Raw genomic sequence first — 19,919 nt, 5'->3', positions numbered from 1 at the left:
CCCTGGGACCTTCTGCCTGCCAAGCAGATGCTCTACCACTGAGACATGCCCCATCCCCTCAGACCAGTTCCCTTCCCTCAGCTGCCCCCTCCTCCCGCTGAGAAAAGGTCACTCTCCAGATGTGCGTTCCAGATGTCTCCACAGCTATGCTGGCCTGGCACATCGGTCGATGGGCTCAAGGAGCGCCAGAGCTGGAGGGAGGATGCAAGCATCATGGAGGTGGTGCAATGCAGGTACCCCTGTCTCTCCCCACCCCACCCGTCTTTCAGGGGTCACAGCAGCTGGAGTCTCCAAAGGGTTTGGCACCTCCATCAGTGGGACACCCTTTGGGTTGAGAGAGCAAGTCAGGAGGCCTGGGGGCATCTTCCACCCCCCTCCACCGCCTCTCCTGTGGCTTCCCTTACACACATGAAGCTGCCTTATACTGAATCAGACCCCCCCTTGGTCCATCAAAGTCAGTATTGTCTGCTCAGACAGGCAGCGGCTCTCCAGGGTCTCCGGCGGAGGTCTTTCACATCACCTGCTTGCCTGGTCCCTTTACCTGGAGATGCCACTGGGGATTGAACCTGGGGCCTTCTGCCTGCCAAGCAGGTGCTCTACCACTGAGCCACGGCCCCTTCTCTCCCCATCGAACCCAGGACCTTTGAGCAGGGGAACGCTTGGCTGCAGGAGTGGATCCAGGAGGAGCTGTCCCAGGGGGAGTCCTGGCAGAGGCAGTACGAGGCGCTGCTGGAGCGTCAGACCGGGCTCTGCTCTTCGCTGCAGGCCAAGAGGTGAGGGGCAGACCGGGCGGCCGGGGTGGGGGGATCTCCAGGGATCCTGAAGCAGGGAGGGGTGGTGGGGAGACCCCACCCCTTCTCCATGGCACTGCCTCAGAGTTGTTCTTCCTTTGGAGGGGTGCAGAGAAAGGCACCGTGGAGAAATGCGGTGGCTTTGCAGGGAGGGTCCAGGTGAGATTTCCAGCTGCTTTTTTAGCTGGCAGGAAAGGGCACCAGCCAAACCCTCGGCTGATACTGCCTGAGCTATTTGTGTGAGCCATGTTTCCTCAGTGGCTTCAACAACTGGAAAGCGACAATAGGTTTACCGGCCTTCAAGCGGGGCCTGAAGTTCTCCCAGGTTTACTCCCAGACTACAGAGATCAGTCCCCTGGAGGAATTGGCAACTTTGGACTCTGTGGTACACCACAGAGTCTAGGAGAAACTGAACTCCTAGAGTGACATCACGACCCTGCTGAGCTCCCTCCCTTCCCCAAACTCCCCCCTCCCCATTCACTGCCCCTCAATTTCCAGACATTTCCAGAGCGGACGTTGGCAGTTTTGAACCTGCCTTCTGGATTATGTGGAGCATCCATGGGGCAGTACGGACTGGTCCAGCCCTGCACTGTAGGCCTGAAGGTGGGGAGGGGGGAGAAGCATCTGGCAGGACGGGAAGGCCTCGCACTTGGGGAGTCAGGCTGCTGGTTCTCCCCCTCCTGCAGTCTGACATCTCTGGAGCAGAAGAACCGGGCACGGCAGAAGGAGCTGGAGGAATCGCAGGAGGCCCTGCAGGAGTGTCGCAGCCGGAGGTGCCAGCACCGTCTGCACGTCCACAAGCAAGTGAGAGAGCCACGGGCGGAAGGAAGGAATTGTTCAGAGTCCCCAGCTCTCCCCACCAGGGTTGCCAGCCTCCTCCCGGAGCCTGGAGATCTCCTGGAATGACAACCGATCTCCAGACGACCAAGACCAGTTCCCCTGGAGGAAACGCCTGCTTTGGAGGGCGGACTCTGCGGCATTTATGCCCTGCTGAAGCCCCTCCCCTCCTCAAACCCTGCCCTCCACAGGCTCCACCCCCCAATCTCCAGGAATGTCCTAACCCAGAGTTGGCAACCCTACTCCCCACAGGCTGTTTCTCATCACGGTGCAGTCCCCCCCCCCCCCAGGAAGGGACTCCTGTGCATTTTGCTTTGGGGTATTTTTCATGGCACCGGTTTCTGTCCTGAGCAAGCGCGAAACCGATTTAAACATTTTTTTCATGGGTGCCCAGCTTGTGCCAACCTCCCGCATCATTCAGGATTCTTCATTGGAAAACTGCGCCGTCAGAGGTCAGCTCGCTCTCCCTGCCTGTTTCCGCACATTTGGCCCGCGTTTTTCTGAATGCGTGTTTAGCCAGCATCCAGAAAATGCGGGGGGAAACATGCGGAAACACAGAAGGGGAAGGGCAAGATGACCTCTGACAGCCGGAAAATGCAGGCATAATCAAAGCAAAGCCCGAATGGAGCCGGGATGTGCTGCTACACTTGCAGCCGTGAGAACTGATTAGTTCTGATGAGTAAAGAACTGCATTAAAAAGGGGGCTCTTTTTATTTTGAGAAGATGCCATGTAGTGGCTGGAGTATAGATTAAGAAGTCCCTGGTTCAAATCTCATCTCCACTACAAATGAATGGTGGCTTTAGGCATGCAGCTATTTCCTCAGCTGCCGCTTCCCCAGTTACAATATGAGGGTGATGTTACCTACCTCGTAGGGATGTTGTTTGCCTCATATTTTCTGGTAGTATTGTATATAGAGAATACTTTCTAGGCAGAGAAGAGGGAAATCTCTGCAGAATTTTGTGAGTCTGGCGAGAGGAAATTAATAGACCATAGTTCCAACCAGAGAAATCAGTGCTTGGGACACTAAAGTAAGAACTCTTCCTTCTGTTAACTAAATTCTAGGAAAAGGAAAACCAGAGAATGGCTGAGAGCGTAACAGAACTGGAAAAGAAGGTGAGGCCACCCTCCCCCCCCACCCAGTGCTTTCAGTCCCCGTTTTTTAAATGGAAAGTCTAATTTATGCATGAAACAATTTATGCATGAAACAGAGCAGAGCAAGGCTTTCCCCTGGCTGAAAATCCTGTAGACAGCAAACGTGTCTCCATGTCAGCCGTTAAGCCTGGTAACATTTGTCTGCTCCCTTTTATGGAAAGTCCGGTTGGCGTGGTCAGCAATACTGATTCTGTGAACTTAGGCAGATCACGAGAGGGAGGGCAGGAAGGGTTGCGTCACTGTTTGGCTCTCGTGGCCCTTTCTTACATGCCCAGGGTAGTGCCGATTGCTGCTTGGGGGTGGTGGTCGGGAAACAATTTTCCTCCAGGCCAGGGATCCTGGAGGGTGTTTGTTGCCATCTTCCGGGCATGGAGCAGGGGTCACTGGGGTGTGTTTGTGGGGGTCTGTAGTTGTGAATTTCCTTCAGTGTGCAGGGGGTTGGACTAGATGACCCTGGTGGTCCCTTCCCACTCTGGTTCTATGATTCAAATAGCTGGAGCACAGCCAGTCCCTGCTGTTATTCCACACAGGTCTCCAAGCAGCGGCGGAAGCAGGAGTCCGGCAAGGACCTGCTGGAGGAGATGAGAACGGAAGGCAGCAGGCTGAAGGCAAGGCTGATCTCCAGGAAACAGAGATCAGTTCCCCTGGAGAAAATGGCCACTTTGGCAATTGGACTCTATGGCACTATACCCACTGAGGTCCCTTCCCAAACCCCACCCTCCTCAGGCTCCACCCCCAAAATCTCCAGGTATTTCCCAACCCAGAGCTGGCAAACTAAGGTTGCCAACCTCCAGGTACTAGCTGGAGATCTCCTGCTATTACAACTGGTCTCTAGCCGATAGAGATCAGTTCACCTGGAGAAAATGGCCGCTTTGGCAATTGGACTCTATGGCATTGAAATCCCTCCCCTCCTCAAATCCTGCCCTCCTCAGGCTCTGCTCCCAAAACCTCCTGCCTTAATCAGAGAGGCTGAGGTCATGCGTGTGGAAGGAGGGTGCCAAGGCAGGCTCCCATCTCTGGGGTCAGGAGCAGGGTTTCAGGGATTAGCAGGCAGCTTGGCCGTTGGGGCTTTTCCATCCTACTGATTCTGAAAGGTCCGCTTTCTCCCCAGAGGCACCTGTCTACCTGGGAAGCCGAGTGCGAGGCAGAGAACGAGAGGATCAGAGAGGTAAGTGACTTCGGGGACCTGCCGCTCCCAAGAGCCCACGTTTCCCATGCCAGAACAAAGCAGCTTCTGTCCCTAGCTCAAAGAGGAATCAAGGCAGGAATTAGACCTCACCCCAGGGTGACCAGGAGGGTTTGCCAGCTCTGGGTTGGGAAATACCTGGAGATTTTGGGGGCAGGGCTTCAGTTCCATAGAGTCCCCCCACCCAGCCTCTGGAGGGCTTTTTGCTGTCTTTGGGTGGGGGTTGGTATCAGGATGCTATAACGATATAGCTACTGCCAATTAAAAAGAAGAGCCAAAAGCCAGCCAGCTATTGGTGGGGCGGGGTGGGGGGCAGAATGGTGGGTGCAAAGAGAATTGGGGAGGAAAGGGGGTCGGGTGGCAGGGAGGTGTGGAAAACGGCACCTTCCTACCCAGCTCTCCCCACCCTGCCTTGAATGCAACCTTCAAAAAACGATCATAGCAGAGCAGCGGCATCCAAACATTGCTGCTTCTGGCGCCGCTGTTGCGCTCTAACGCTCCTCTGCAACTGGGTTGCTCTGGGTTAAGGTTGCCAAGTCCCTCTTTGCAACCGGCGGGAGGTTTTTGGGACATAGCCTGAGGAGGGCAGGGATTGGGGAGGGGAGGGACTTCAATGCCACAGAGTCCAATGGCCAAAGCGGCCATTTTCTCCAGGGGAGCTGATCTCTGTCGGCTGGCGACCAGTTGTAATAGCAGGAGAACTCCAGCTGGTACCTGGAGGTTGGCAACCCTACTCTGGGTGGAGAAGGGTAAGACAATCCAGTTTCAGAGGACCACAATATCCAATAATACATGGAAGCAGCCCAGGTTTGGGAAACTGTGCAACGGAGCTGGGGGAAACCTGGAAGGTGGGGTAACGGCATGTGCAGATGCCCAGAAGAGAACCTCTATAGTTTAGGGTGATGGGTGGGGGGGAAGCAGAGCTCCGTGTGGAAGCCACCTGCGGAGGAAGTGACAGCGCGGCAGCTTTGCCTTGCTTCCTCATCTTCTGGTCACTGGGTGTGTGTGGGGGGGAGGTAGTTGTGAATTTCCTGCATTGTGCAGGGGGTTGGACTTGATGACCCTGGTGGTCCCTTCCAACTCTATGATTCTATGGTGGAACAAGAGGTAACATTCTGTTGGGGTGGGGGGTTTCAGAAGCAGCACCAGCTTGAGCAACGGAGTTCCACCCTCCAAGAACTATCTCTGAGGATTCAGGTATGTCTCCTTCACCCACCATGAACATTTGAACATAAGGACATAGGAAGAGCCCTGCTGGATCAGACCAGTGAGGGTCCATCTAGTCCAGCATCCCGTCTCACACAGGGGCCAACCAGTTCCTCTGGAGGTCCAGCAACAGGGCCGAGGGGCCGAGGCCTTCCCTTGGTAAGAACCTCAGAAGAGCCCTGCTGGGCCATACCAGTGAGGGTCCATCTATTTTTTCTCTCCTGCAGTTCAACTCCCAAATCCCCCTCCCTCCTGCAATCCGTTTGACAGATATTCTGGTTGGCAAAGTCCACACTGATTTAAGCTGTCAATCTTCCCTCCCCCTGCTCCAATCCCTGTGACTTTTACGTTTTAAAAAAAGGAGAATCGAAATTGTTTTCTTCTTCTGAAAACAGGAAGTCTGGATTTCCCCTGTGGCGAAGGATGTAGCTCTCACCAGCCTCTGTTGGGTGCGCGTCACAGCAGCTGCACCACTAATGTTCTGGGCGCACCCAAAGACAGCGGGGTTGAGAGACAAAGGGAGCTGTCCTGGGTGGCACAACCCAGTGGGAGGCTGTCCTTCAGAAGACACATTGAAATGAATGGGAACAGCACCATGACGCACGGGGGGGCGGGGGGGCGGGGAGAGGTGGTGGTACCCTTTAAACTTTCTGCCCCGGCACAAAAATGCCAACTTTGGAGTGATTCTATCCATCCTTTCCTATGAATGCATGACCCTGGGGACCTAGAAGCCAGTCTGTGACAACCCCCTGAGCTGGCCAGGGTCCATTCCAGGTTTTTTTTTTTGGGTGGGGGTCCTGGACAGACAATGCCCAGGGCCCCCCATATGCCCCTCGCCAGGGCCTTCCCTTTCTATCCTTACACCTGCATGCCCCTCATCTACCTGTGGATCCTCCTGCCACCTGCAAGCCTTCCCACCACCCATGCTCAGTTGCCTTCACCACCTGCCCACCCGTTTCCCTGGCAGTGCTGGCGCCAGCGTATGCAGCCGGGAATGCCGCTGCCACCAGGAGTGCTGCCACCACCCACATGCCCCTTCCTCAGTGGCGCTGGGCAGTTGGGACCACGGCTGCAGGCTGGTGGCAAGGGAAGTGTCTGGGTGGGAGTCAGTGGCCGTGGGCCCCACCAGAAGCCCTGGGACCCGGCAGCTGTCCTGCCTCAGGGGATGTTACTGCCGGCTAGGGTTGCCAGGTCCCTCTTCGCCACCGGCAGGAGGATTTTGGGACACAGCCTGAGGAGGGTGGGGTTTGGGGAGGGGAGGGACTTCAATGCCACAGAGTCCAATGGCCAAAGTGGCCATTTTCTCCAGGCGAACTGATCTCTATCGGCTGGAGATCAGTTGTAACAGAAGGAGATCTCCAGCTAGTACTTGGAGGTTGGCAAACCCTACCTCCGGCCCTGGAGCTGGCTCAAAATTCTTCAGCAGAAATGCTCCCCACCCCCCAACTGCGAGACCTATGCACCTGTCTTCAGGTTTGTTTCAGCTGTAAGAAATTGCCCTGGAGGCACGCTGGCAAGGAACAGCATTGGTTGGCAGCACAGACAGGACAGACGTCAAGGCAGGAAGAAACTTCGAGTGTGAGCTAGTACACATTCAAATGTGGCTTTTCAAGCTAACAGTACCACATGGCTACTAAAGTGCTTCTGGCACTCTGAGAACAATCTTACTACTTGCTCTCTGCAGGGCCTGTAATTCCTGGGCCAAAACCAGGATCTTAAGAGCCATCCCCCTCCCCCACACACACACCTTAATGGTTCCTGTGGAATCTGCAGTACTATCGGAAAAGGGGATCTCTGATACCCGCCTGCTGACTCAACTGTTTTGTTTCTGTTTCTAAGGAGCTGCACAGAAACAAAACTCTCTTGGAAGACGGTGTGATGGAAGCTCAGCTGGAAGCCGATATGTAAGGACAATCCACTTAACCTTCTTGTTTAGGGCCACACAAGATGTAATAGTGTCCTCCTCGTGGCTGCAAGGAGGACGCAGTCACTAGTTTGGCCTTTGGTTGTGTTGAGATGTAAAGCCATGAACACCTCGAAAACCGGCACAGTGATTAGTTGCATGGATGTGTCAAGAATAAATCCTGTCAGGCTAAATTTCTTGGCCTCGACCCTACTATGGTTACCTTGAGGCTAGACTATTGTAATGCACTCTACATGGGTCTACCCTTGAAGGCAGCTCAGAAACTCTAGTTGCTGTAGAAAGCTGCAACCAGGTTACTATTGAGCACTAGGCGGAATATTCATGTCACTCCATGGATTACCGATCAGTCACTGGTTGAGTACAAGGTTCTGGCTACCACCGGCAAAGCCCTTCATGGCCGTGGTCCCTCATATCTGCAGAACCACCTCTCCTGTTAGGCTCCATCACGAGAGCTTCACTTCTCTGAGAAAGGCCGCTGAAGGTGCCACCCAGCAACCAACTGCCTGATCATGCATATTCTCTGTTATGGGCCCCCCATCTTGGGGAACGGCTATACCCAAAGAGGTCTGGAAGGTTCCCTTGTTTCTATCATTTCACAGAATATGCCAAACTGAAATGTTCCAAAGGGCATTTTTATAAAGAGATTGTTACTGTGGTGGTGGTAGAAACAGCCCAGGAGGTCACTTTTGTAAGTGATGTAGAATATATCACTTTGCTTTTACTGAATTTTCTTCTAATCCACTTTCTGTATTTTGACATGTGTTGCCTTAAGACAGTTTTTTTGGGCGGAGGGTTTTCTAATTCTGTACTACTGTTGCATGACTTATTGGATATCTTATGTTGCTCGATTGAATTTTTAAATGTATTTTGTAATCTGCCTTGCGTCTCAGTGAGAAAGATGGGCTATAAATGATGCAACTAAATAAAGGAATGATTACTCTTCTGCTCAGCCAGGTTTGCAGCCTTTCCCAGAAGAGAAGTCACTTAAATTGGAGCCACTGTTCCATGGCTGGACACAGAATATAATACCATCTCGTTCAGATGGAAAGAGCGAGAGGATATTCCCCCAGGGTGGGTTTGTGGTACAGTGATTAGTAGCATGGATGTGTCAAGAACAAATCTTTTCAGGCTAATCTTATTGGCCTGGATCCTACTATGGTTTCCTTAAATTAGACAACTGTAATTCACTCTACATGGGCCTACCCTTTGGAGACTTCATAATCAGCATTCTCACTGTGGTTTGTGGGATCGAAGGGGAGAAAGTTGATGAAGAGACCCCCCAAGATACTCTGCCCTTCTTTCCCGGCACTGTATCCTGTCTTGCCGTCTGTATTTTCCTAACAGAATGGGGCAGACTCTCCTTGTAGGGCTTTGACGCTCTGTTCTGTTTCAGCTTCCAGAAAAAGGCATTCTCTGGAGAGGGAAGGACCCTGATTCTTTGGCACGAACAAGTACCAGACTGGATGGTATGAGTAACAAGAAGGATATGGGCGAGGTGGAATAGTGGTGGGTGGGTGTTGGAGGGTACGTAGGGCGGTAACAGAATTGCACACCAATTTGGTAGCATCTACTGCCAAGTGCCATAGATATGCCATCAGTAAATAAGGAAGCAGGCTATTTTTCTCGTGGAATCTACCATGCACCCTTCTTAGCATGAAATGGAAGAGGCTTTGACCTCATGGCTGGCTTCTTCTGTTCTCCCAGAAAAGATTTCTGCGTCAGGAACCAGAAACAACCAGCTTCAAGGAACAGCTTCCTTCCAGGTGAATGACCAAACGGATCAGAGATGGTAGGAATAAAAAGAGGCAGTGTAAATGAGTTTGGGGAGAGGGGGAAGGGGGAATCCCCGGCAGGGTGTGCTTGCATGGGGGGGGGGGAAAGTGTTTTTCCGACACTGTTCTAGGCAACTGGGGGATTCTTGGCAAGAGCAGGGATTTCTCTATGAGAAGATCAGTAACAGATGATAAACTTGTATTTATTTGTTTATGTTATATATAGTCCCCCTTTCTCATTGGGACTCAAGGTGGGTTACATAGAATAAATCTGTACAATCGAGAGAGACATCCAAAAGATGATGTGACAGGCACCGTTGTGCAGATCTGGAAAACCAATCAGAGTATTAACACAACACCAATGTGGTGTAGTGGTTAAGAGCTGTGGTTTGGAGTGGTAGACTCTGATCTGGAGAACCGGGTTTGATTCCCCACTCCTCCACATGAGCGGCGGAGGCTAATCTGGTGAACTGGATTTGTTTTCCCACTCCTACACGTGAAGCCAGCTGGGTGACCTTGGGCTAGTCACACTCTCTCAGCCCCACCTACCTCACAGGGTGTCTTTTGTGGGGAGGGGGAGGTAAGATGACCTCTTTGGGCAGGCCATTCTGCAAGGTGTGTGTGTGGGGGAGCACAACACAGAAAGAGAACGTTCCCTGGAAATCAGATTGTTCCCCAGCACTTGCTGCGTTCTTGGGCACATTCTCAGCTCACGGGCTGAAGGTGAGTTTCCAGAGCCCTGGCCAGCGCCAGATGCGAACTGAACGTGCCTCTCAGAACTCTCCTGGGGATCCTGCGTGATGCACGCAAGTTCTGCAGCAGACAACCTGATCTGGAAAGGAGAGTTTTATGCAAAGGTTCCCTCCCTCTTTTGCAGATGCCTCCCGGGGCGGGCCCTCTGGACTGCCTGGCGCCTGCTCTGGGCATTAGCCAAAGCTCTGTTGCTGCTTCTCTTCTTGACGGTGGTCTTCCATGGCTTCGGCTTCTCCGGCTGGCCGTGTCCTGGCCCCAACTCCGCTCCCTTGCTCTACATCCAGCCCAAAGTCTGCCTTCCTCCTTTCTAGTCATGAAGCGTCAACGAGCCTGTGACTGAATCTCCTTTAATAAAGCTTAATAACGAGGAAAAGAACTTCTCTCTGGACCTGAAAGTGTGGGGCTGGGGGCCCTCTATTGGGGGGGGGGCACACCACACCTGCCGTGGATTTCTTTTGTTCTGACGAAATGTCCAGAGAGACATCATTTGATCAACCGTTGGTTGCATTTTCAGTCAGGCGGCTTCCGTTTTTTTGTTTTTTTGCTTTTTGTTGCCAGCGTGCCGCAAGGGCGTGCCTCAAGCCCAGAGTCCATTTCAAACGGAGCCATTGTTTTGAAGACAAGACAGGTAGGGTATCAACATTTTAATTGATCAATAAATGGTCCACAAAATGTTCTACATGCAGGCCGCAAGACCATGGCCTAAAAGTTCTCTCCCCCTTTAAAAGATCCAACTTGATAAAGAATTCTGGAGAACTCAAAAGCCTGCAACTCGTGTTGGGTTATTTTAGCTAGTCTTAATTTGGTTTTGGACTTTTTTTGCTCCCACTGTCTTCTGTCTCCTTTTCTGAGTGGGCTCACTCAGTCCCAGGAAGGCTCCAAGTGAAGTGAACTTTCAAAGAGGAGAAGAAGAAGAGTTGGTTTTTATATGCTGACTTTCTCTACCACTTAAAGGAGAATCAAACCAGCTTACGTTCACCTTTCCTTTCCCTCCCCACAACAGACACCCTGTGAGGTAGGTTGAGAGAGCTGTGACTTGCCCAAGGTCACCCAGCTGGCCTCATGTGGAGGAGCGGGGAAACAAATCCAGTTCATCAGATTATCCTCTGCCACTCATTTGGAGGAGTGGGGAATCAAACTCGGTTCTCCAGATCAGAGTCCGCCGTCCAAACCACTGCTCTTAACCGCTACAACCCGCTGTCAGAGCTGATTCTAACAGTGCATTTCGACGGGGCCGCTCTTGAAAGCTGTCCCAACCCAAAGAAGAAAGTTGGCTTACAAAAACTCTTCTTCTTAGGTAGGTAAAGGTAAAGGTCCCCTGTGCAAGCACCAGGTCATTTCTGACCCATGGGGCGACGTCACATCCTGACGTTTTCTGGGCAGACTTTGATTGCGGGGTGGTTTGCCGTTGCCCTCCCCAGTCATCTTCCCTTTACCCCCAGCGAGCTGGGTACTCATTTGACCGACCTCGGAAGGCTGAGTCCACCTTGAGCCGGCTACCTGAAACCAACTTCCGTCGGGATCGAACTCAGGTCGTGGGCAGAGCTTCGACTGCAGTACTGCAGCTTTACCGCTCTGCGCCACGGGGCTCTTCTTAGGTACAGGCAGGCTAATGGGGGAGGGGCCCTGGTGGACCACCTGCTGGGGGGGGGTTGGCCACCCTGGGGGTCGTTTTCTCCCCAGTCTTATTCACAAGTCACAGTGGGGCGCACCGTCGGTGCGCCCCACTGTGACTTGTGAATAAGACTGGGGAGAAAACGACCCCCAGGGTGGCCAACCCCCCCCCCCCCAGCAGGTGGTCCGCCAGGTGCAGGTGTTGAGTAATTCTGGCGCAACTCACCTGCAGCTGTCCCGCTGGCTGAAACCGGCCCTTCCTCCAGGGGCCGGTCGCTGGTTTCGTCTGCAGCCCCGGGATGCGGGCAGGCAAGCACAGCCAGGACGGAGCTGCGTCCAGGGCCAACTCTGGGTTAGCAAACACCTGGAGCATTGGGGGCGCAGCCGAGGGGGGGCGGGGTTTGGGGAGGGGAGGGGCTTCAATGCCACAGAGTCCAATGGCCAAAGCGGCCCTTCCCCCCGAGGGGGCCGCGCTCCACTCCGCAGACCCGGGGCAACAGCGGCAGATCTCTCTCCGACGGGCGAGCGAAGCCCAGGCGGGAGCGCGGGGAAGCCCCCTGGGCGCCGGCCCTGCTCGCCCGTCGGAGAGAGATCTGCCGCTGTTGCCCCGGGTCTCCGGAGCGGAGAGCGGCCCCCTCGGGGGAAAGGGCCGGCCGGCCCTCCCTCCAGCCCCAGGCGCCGCGGAGAGAGCCGGAGCGCCAAGGCGGGACTCCAGCCGGGTCCAGCCCCGCGCAGGGCGGGCGGCAGAGCCGGCGACGCCCTCCGTCCTTCCCTCCCTCCCTCCGTGCGTCCGTCCGTCCGTCCGTCCTTCCTCCTCCTGCTGCTGCTGCTGCTGCTGGAGGCTCCGTCGGCGGCCAGGCGGCACCTGCGGTCCCGGAGCCCGCGAAGGCGCGCCCAGCCCGGCCGGCCGCGCTCTCCGCCCTGCGCCCTGGGCGCAGCGCAAGGAGGGCAGCGCTTGCCTGCCTGCCAGCCAGCCAGCCCACCCACCCCTCCGGCCGGCTCAGGCACCCGATCGCCGCTTCCCTTCGGGTCGGAGGCAATGCCCGGGCCGCCTGCCAGCCCGCCAGCCCGCCCCACCACCCCCGGGGCCATGCTGCGCCTGCTGCTCCTGTGCGCCGCCCTGGCCGCCCGCCCTGCCCAGGGGGGCATCTCCTGCTACGACGACGCCGGGCAGCCCGTGGACTGGTGCGTGGACCTCTCTCTCTCTCCCTCTCCCCCCCCCCGCAGCCCTTTGGGGCCGGCCTCGCTTCCGAGCCACAGGCAGGGCTGGGCAGCCCCTGCCAGCCGGGCCCAGATTCGGATCAAGCGGCTGAGGAGGGGCGGGGAGGACCCCCGCCGCCCCAGCGCGCCCGGCTGACTGCAGAGGGAGCCCCGCCGGGGGAGCCGTTGGGCACCCGGCAGGGAGAACCAGGGGTGGTGGTGATATCCCAGTGACAGATATTGTCTCTTTTAATTCTGTTTTGTAATTGGTAAGAATATTTTAATGGCTTCCCCGTATTCACAACTCTGATTAGCAGTCGTACATAAAGTCCGCTGCTTAAAGTTGGGTCATGGCAACTAGATTATTTTTTACATTGTTCTTTTAATATGTAGTGAATTTTAGTTTCTTAAATATTAGTCGAGAATTTTAGCCAGGTATTGCATTTTTAAAATCTATGTAATCTTTTATCTCATGTATAGATGATACAAATGTTATACTGGCATACGCCGTACTAATAAATCTGATTCTGCGGGTTGTGGTTTACGATCCAGGGCTGGGAGTCTTTGGGAGGCAGGGTTCTTCCCCACAGTTTGGTTCCCTTTGTTGGTCGCCCCGAGTAAAAACCAGGTGAGCCAGCCCCTAAATATCTATCATTTGAAAGCCCTGCAAATAATGCCTAACACTCTTGATCTTGAAGCTGTGCATCTACCAAGCACACCCTGTAGGTTGCATGCTTGGTACTCTGCCCAAGGACTCCTTGTCTGCCTTCTGGAGTGCTTCACAGTGTTTTATTTTCTATAAAAGTTTGTCCCCGCTGGAGAGAGCTTCCTGTAAGTGATCCGAGCTGATAACGTAAGAGTTAACTCATGGATTTTGAGAGAGAACTTTGTTAGGTTGGAAAGAGAAAAAAGGAAAATTTAAAAGCACTATAGATGTGAGAAATTGGAATAGCATTTTGACCGTCTGCAGAGTTTGTGGTTTAAATGAATTTTTTTTTAAATGCCACAAATCAGTTTTCAAGAAGACAGGAAAGCCAGCACAAAACCATTGGCAAGCAGTTTACTTTAGATCACTTCTATGCTGCCTCTCCACCCACCCATTAACCTTCCCTGACAGAATGGGGATTCGGACCTGGGTTCTTCCAGAGCCTAGTCTGACACTCAGTACACCAAATGTGTCTCCCTGGATTGGGACCCTTGCTCCCCCATCCAGTCCCTGTGAATGAAACACACGGATGACGGCAGCTGTTGTGTGTATTCGGTTTTGGCTGCTCCTTTCAGATAAGGGGGGCTTCCCCCCCACCAAGACCCTGCTGTACTTTGTCTCGTGGACGTCAGCTGCTTCACAAATGCCTACAGGAATGGAGGCGGCAGAGGGTTTAGCTGACTTTGCCTGGGGAGACCCTCCCTCCCTGTCTGCTTCACCTATGAATGGGGTGGATGCAGAAATTTCACATGCCTAGCTCTGATCTTGTGCGTAGGATTTACTCTCCCATTGAATTCAGTGGCATTTAAATGGCCCAACGGTGGTCTTCGGGATCTGCTGCCAAGGAGACTGAGGGAGGGGGGAAGGGTCTGCCGTCCGAAAGGGGCTTTGCTGGCCATGCTCACAGAGGGGCAAGGCACAGGGGCAGTCCAGTTCGCTGTGCTGAGCCAGGACAAACCGTCCGTCAGCCCCACATTCTTTCAGCTCCCGCTGGAAACCGACCTGCTTCTGTCCTTTGGTCCCACAAGGTGTTCCAGAGTTTGAGACTTTTAATAGTTGAAAACTTGTTTGCTGATCTCCCGCCTGCATTTGTTAATGTTGACGTTGTCGTGCTCTTGCCCCATCCGAGGGGGGGGATTCCTTATTCTTGACAGATTAACCTCTTCTAATAGGCCTGGGTCTCCTGCCTGCTCACTGTATTCTCTCCGCAACAGGTTTATTGTCTACAAGCTGCCGAAATCCCACCACAGGGGGCCGGCAGAGGGCATGCGCTACATGTACCTCGACGGGCACACGCAGGGCTGGGCGGAAGGCCGGAGTCTGATGAACACCACTGAGGGGGCCGTGGGCCGGACTCTGCAGCAGCTGTACTCAGAAGCCCCACGGAGGCAGGCGAGTCTGGGGAAGGGATCACCAAGGCAAAGGCTGAACCGCTGAGAAAGCGCTGGGGGGTGGGGGCAGCCTTGCTTCTGAAGACAGCTCGGGGGCCAAACCAGACCTCCACTATAGTGGGGATCAGAATCCTCTCTCATTCTGCTAGATTTTTTTGGGGCCTATGCATGAAGCTGCCTTATACTGAATCAGACCATCAAGGTCCATCAAAGTCAGTATTGTCTACTCAGACTGGCAGGGTCTCAGGCAGAGGTCTTTCACATCACCTGCTTGCCTGGTCCCTTTAACTGGAGATGCTGCCGGGGATTGAACCTGGGACCTTTTGTGTGCCAAGCAGAGGCTCCATCACTGAGCCACTGCCCCTTCCTAAAGGAAGCCTTAAATCAGACCCTGGGTCCATCAAGGTCAGTATTGTCTACTCAGACCGGTGGCGGCTCTCCAGGGTCTCAGGTGGAGGTCTTTCACATCACCTACCTGCCTTGTCCCTTTAACTGGAGATGCTGGGGCTTGAACCTGGGGCCTTCTGCATGCCAAGCAGATGCTCTACAAATTGAGCCACAGCCCCTCCCCCTAAAACATGGCTTTTTATAATGCCATTTTAATTTTTAAAAGGAGGCATCAGTGTTTGTGGTTATGATTCAGGGAACAGGGCAGCATTCTCGGGGTATACCCCCCCCCCGAAGGACACAAAGATCATCCGATGAAAATCTGCTGGTGGTCCCTGGCCCTAAGAGCATGTGGCTGTATTCAGCTAGTGCCAGGGCTTTCTCAGCCCTGGCTCCGGCCTGGTGGGATGCTCTGCCGAATAACATCAGGGCCCTGCGGGACCTTAAAGAGTTCAGCAGGGCCCGTAAGAAAGAGCTTTTTCCTACAACTGAGGAAATCTGCAGACACCATCATTAAGAAGAAGAGTTGGTTTTTATATGCCAACTTTCTCTGCCACTTAAGGCAGAATCAAACTGGCTTGCAACCACCTTCCCTTCTCCTCCCAACAGACACCCTGTGAGGTAGGTGGGACTGAGAAAGCTCTAAGAGAGCTGTGACTAGCCCAAGGTCATCCAGCTGGCTTCATGTGGAGGAGTGGGGAAACCGACCCAGTTCACCAGATTGACGTCTGGTTTTATTGGTTTGCATGTTACGTTTTAATGATGTTACCTGCCCTGAGCCAGCTTGCTGGAGAGGGCGGGATAGAAATATGAAAAACAAATAAATCCCTCTGCGTTCCTGTATAAATGGAGTTGGAGGGACAACGACAAAGTCAAGCTTGGATATTTTGTGATGCTTAAGGAGTTTCACTAAACAATCTAAGAAATTATGCCACATGATCAATAAGAGTTGCCGAAAATGCTGGAGCACTTTTGCACTCAGCTGCCTCCTTGGCGTTCCTACATCAGCTTCCTACGTAACCATTTGGGCAGACTCTTCAGTGGGGGACCCCATCTGGTAGAAGAAATATGTGAATAATTCAGGCAGAGAGAGAGAGAGAGCTGTGGCGAAGGCAAGTGATACAGATGTGTGGTAGGGGCTGTGCTGGGTGGGGCTGAGGTAGGATTGGGGCCGACCTGGACTAATTATCTCACAGGCCCTCTTCTGTCACTTGCCAGGAGAAGGAAAGCGCCTACGTCCTGTACAACGATGAGCCACCAAGAGAATCTACTTTCAGCAAAGGTCACACCAAAGGTAAGTCCCCCATCCTAAAGACACATGAACACCTGAAGCTGCCTTCTACTGATTCAGACCCTTGGTCCATCAAAGTCAGTATTGTCTACTCAGACCCACAGTGGCTCTCCAGGGTCTCAGGCAGAGGTCTTTCACATCACCTACTTGCCTAGTGCCTTTAACTAGAGATGCCGGGTATTGAACCTGGGACCTTCTGCATGCCAAGCAGAGGCTCCACCACTGAGCCACAGCCCCTCCCCATCTTCTGTTGGGCCCCCTTTTGTTAGCACAAACTTAGTGCTAGTGTAATAGCGTGACAGGCAAGAGGCTGGCCCGATCTTGTCAGATCTCAGAAGCAGGGGTCAGTCTTGGTCAGCATTTGAAAGGGAGACCACCGAGGAACACCAGGGTCGTTCCCTATGAGGTAGGGAATGGCAAACCACCTCCCAACATCTCTTGCCTTGAAAACCCCACCAGGGATCACCATAAATCAATAGTGACTTGATGGCAAAAAAAAAAAAAAGTCAACACAGATTGGTGAGCGGGGACAGGGCCCACCTGGATAAAGCCCCCTCCTCTGCCTTATTTCAGTGCTCTATCTCTGCCTGTGGCGTAGGGATATTTATTTATTTATTTAGTCAATCTTCTGCCCTGCCCTCCCCAGCCAAGGTCCTGTCTTGCAGGTTGCTGGGATTACAATAATATGATGTGCATTGACGGGTACTCAAAAGTAAAATATAAATATTACTTCCCCCATTGCACTTAGGGAACGCGGCATCGGCCAGGGAGGGCGGGGTACAAATTCAATAAATCAAATAAAAAAGGTCCCGTTCCCAAAGCAGATACTCAGGTAGCTGAGTGAGTCCTTAATGTTGTTTTTCTTTTTAAAAGAACTTCACACTGATCTGGCGCCAAGGGAGTGATACGGGGCCAAGAATTCTGTTCTATTCAGCCTTTGTCATTTATGCACAAAAGTTCTGAAATGCCTTTTCCCTTCTTGGTGAAGGAGTGGAGCCCGATGGATGAGTGGAGTCCCATCTTGGGACTGATGGGGCTAGAGAAGGGAGCCGGGGGTCCTTCCATTCGCTTTCCGTCCCATCAGGCATGAGTTCAGTTCAGTTCACTTTCGGCTCCTGTGACCTCTTTCCCCCCACTGTAGGAGTCATCCTTCTGGACGGTACCCAGGGATTCTGGCTGCTCCACAGCACCCCGCACTTTCCAGACCTCCAGACGAACTACAGCTGGCCCAGAAGTGCCCTGCTCAACGGACAGTCCTTCCTGTGTGTGACCTTCCCCTACCATCAGTTTAAAGAGATCGGTAGGTGGACGGCATGGGCTCTTCACGTGGGCAGAACATTCCTTGTGGGATCCAGAACTCTGATTCTTTCTAGGATCTCAGAAGGGAGGGGCCAGAAGACGGCCCCAAAGGAGGATTTCCCCCACCGGTGTGTCCTTGCAGGGATACGTACAAGGCCATATCATTGTTGCTGTTTAAGTAACGTACCTACACTTGTCAGGGATACTTTAGGCTGATCCTGCGTTGAGCAGGGGGTTGGACTAGAAGGCCTGTACGGTCCCTGCCAACTCTATGAATTCTTTACATGAGTAAGTAATGTACATAAGCAAAAGCAGCCAGGGCTTGCCCCAAAGAGACTACAGTCTTCTACTGTCTTCTGGGACTGGGTCCAAGGTGGGTAAAATGGGAGTCAGTTTCAAGGATGCACTTCAGCTCCGGCTGCTCTTTCAGCCTCTTCACCTGGGGCCGGGTGCAGCCCTTCCGTAGTTGCCAGGGCTCTTCTCTCATCCACATGGGCTGGCCCCCCCAAAAGGACTATTCTTGAGCAGAGCTACTGCAGCCTGCCTTTGAAGACTGTTCTGTGACCTTTGCAAACTTTCCTAGTCAACGGCTTTGTGCATTGAAAATCCTACAAGCTGCCACAGCTGTGAGAAACGGCCATGTTGGATCAGACCGAGGCCCGTCAAGTCCAGTAGTCTGTTCACACAGGGGCCAACCAGGGGCCTCTGGGAAGCCCACAAACAAGACGGCTGCAGCAGCAGCAGCATCCTGCCTGTGTTCCACAGCACCAAATATAATAGGCATAAGAACATAAGAAACGCCCTACTGGAGCAGACCAAGGTCCATCAAGTCCAGCAGTGGCCAACCAGGTGCCTCTAGGAAGCCCACAAACAAGATGGCTGCAGCAGCATTATCCTACCTGTGTCCCACAGCACCTAATATAACAGGCATGCTTCTCTGATCCTGGAGAGAACAGCCATGCATCATTAGTAGCCATTTTTACTAATAGCCATGGCTAGCCCTCTCCTCCGTGAACATGCCCACTCCTCTTAAAGCCTTCCAAGTTGGCAGCCACCCCCACATCCTGGGGCAGGGAGTTCCACAACTGAACTAGGCATTAACTATAACAATTTAACTTTGCGTTAACTATAAATTATTTCATCCTGTGCCGTCTTCTGCTCCAGGGAGACAGCTGCTCTTCACAGATCCTCTTGTTTATGATTATCGGGTGGACGGGACCTTTGCCCAAGATCTGCCCGCCTTGCTGAATGCTTCCAAGGGGTGCCATGTCCAGCAGGAGCCCTGGAACTCCAGCGTGGCCCTGACATCACTGGAGGGCAAGGAATTCGTCAGCTTTGCCAAGTTCGACCTCTTTGGCGACGGTAAGGGAGACGGGGCAGCTGAAGAGGCTTATCAGCGAACCCCTCACATTGTATCTGCTCTTCGCCTCTGTGGGCATCCTGCATAACTGTTCCCCCGTCCCCTTCTTTCCCTTCCAGATCTGTACTCTGGCTGGCTGGCCCAGGCTCTTGCGAGCGACCTCTACGTCGAGTTCTGGCACAGATCCCGAGGGATCCTGCCCTCCAACTGTTCCGGGCCCTTCCGGGTCTACAATGTGGAGGCTGTGGCCTTCCCAGAGCCGGGGCCCACCTTCTCCACCATGGTGGACCACTCCAAGTGGTGCGTGGCGACCAAGAGCGACCCCGGCTGGACCTGCGTCGGGGACATGAATCGCAATCATGCGGAGGAATGGCGGGGGGGAGGCACCCTGTGCTGCCAGGACCCAGCCGTCTGGAAGGCCTTCTATGCCTTGGTGCACAAATACGCAGATTGCAGAGGGGCAGGGGAGGCCCCATGGGAGGGGTAGCAGATCACAGGCTGGCCTCCTTGGGCAGAACTCTCTCTGCCCTGCTGCCCCCGTCCCCCAGCCTCTAGGCACTGAGGAAATGGGAAACATGGCGCTTCTCCCTTCCACCACTGGAAAAGTGCTGCCCCCGTCCCTTTTAATGCTGGACTCCTGGAATAAGTTAATTAATACCTGCTGGGTTAATGTTTCGAATGTTGGGCAAGTTTTGGTCACGCCTCAACAATGCCCTTATAGGAATGTATTCCACTGGCTTCCAGCCATATATGGAGCTGCCTTCTACTGAGATAAGACCATTGGGGTCTACCAAGGTCAGTATTGTTTGCTCGGACTGGCTCTCCAGGGGCTCAGGTGGGGGTCTTCAGCATTGCCTGTTACCTGCTCCTTTTAAATGGAAATGCTGGGGATTGAACCTGGGACCTTCTGCATGCCAAGCAGATGCTCTACCTCTGAGGCACTGCCCCTCCTATCATTACTGCTGGAATAAATTGCTGTTTGGAGAAACAGCAAATGTTTGCCTTAATGTTCACGTTGTCCTCTAGTTAAGAGGACAGCCATAACTGCG

At 53.5% G+C, this 19,919-nt stretch overlaps 1 protein-coding gene across 1 annotated transcript; it reads left to right on the top strand.

Moving 5' to 3' along the window:
* Window positions 1–132: 132 nt before the first annotated feature.
* On the top strand, window positions 133–19,357 carry DNASE2 (deoxyribonuclease 2, lysosomal). Its single transcript, XM_056850630.1, has 14 exons — window positions 133–233; window positions 639–773; window positions 1,478–1,595; window positions 2,692–2,742; window positions 3,312–3,389; window positions 3,893–3,949; window positions 7,013–7,077; window positions 9,747–9,912; window positions 12,078–12,421; window positions 14,357–14,534; window positions 16,139–16,214; window positions 17,353–17,511; window positions 18,675–18,872; window positions 18,990–19,357. Exons 1-14 carry the CDS (start codon window positions 133–135, stop codon window positions 19,355–19,357), a joined length of 2,094 nt encoding a protein of 697 aa, XP_056706608.1.
* The last annotated feature ends 562 nt before the right edge of the window (window positions 19,358–19,919 follow it).

This window comes from Euleptes europaea, chromosome 1 (assembly GCF_029931775.1).
Source record: "Euleptes europaea isolate rEulEur1 chromosome 1, rEulEur1.hap1, whole genome shotgun sequence".
NCBI lineage: Eukaryota > Metazoa > Chordata > Lepidosauria > Squamata > Sphaerodactylidae > Euleptes > Euleptes europaea.
The sequence above is the reverse complement of the archived record's forward strand: the minus strand, read 5'-3'. Positions and strand labels throughout refer to the sequence as shown.

Excerpts from the sequence above, each read along its gene's own strand:
- DNASE2 (XM_056850630.1), top strand. The coding sequence starts at position 133 with ATGTCTCCACAGCTATGCTGGCCTGGCACATCGGTCGATGGGCTCAAG. Across the intron at positions 774-1,477 it reads TCTTCGCTGCAGGCCAAGAG|TCTGACATCTCTGGAGCAGA; the intron begins GTGAGGGGCAGA and ends CCCCTCCTGCAG. Across the intron at positions 9,913-12,077 it reads TGCTCTACATCCAGCCCAAA|GCTCCGTCGGCGGCCAGGCG; the intron begins GTCTGCCTTCCT and ends CTGCTGCTGGAG.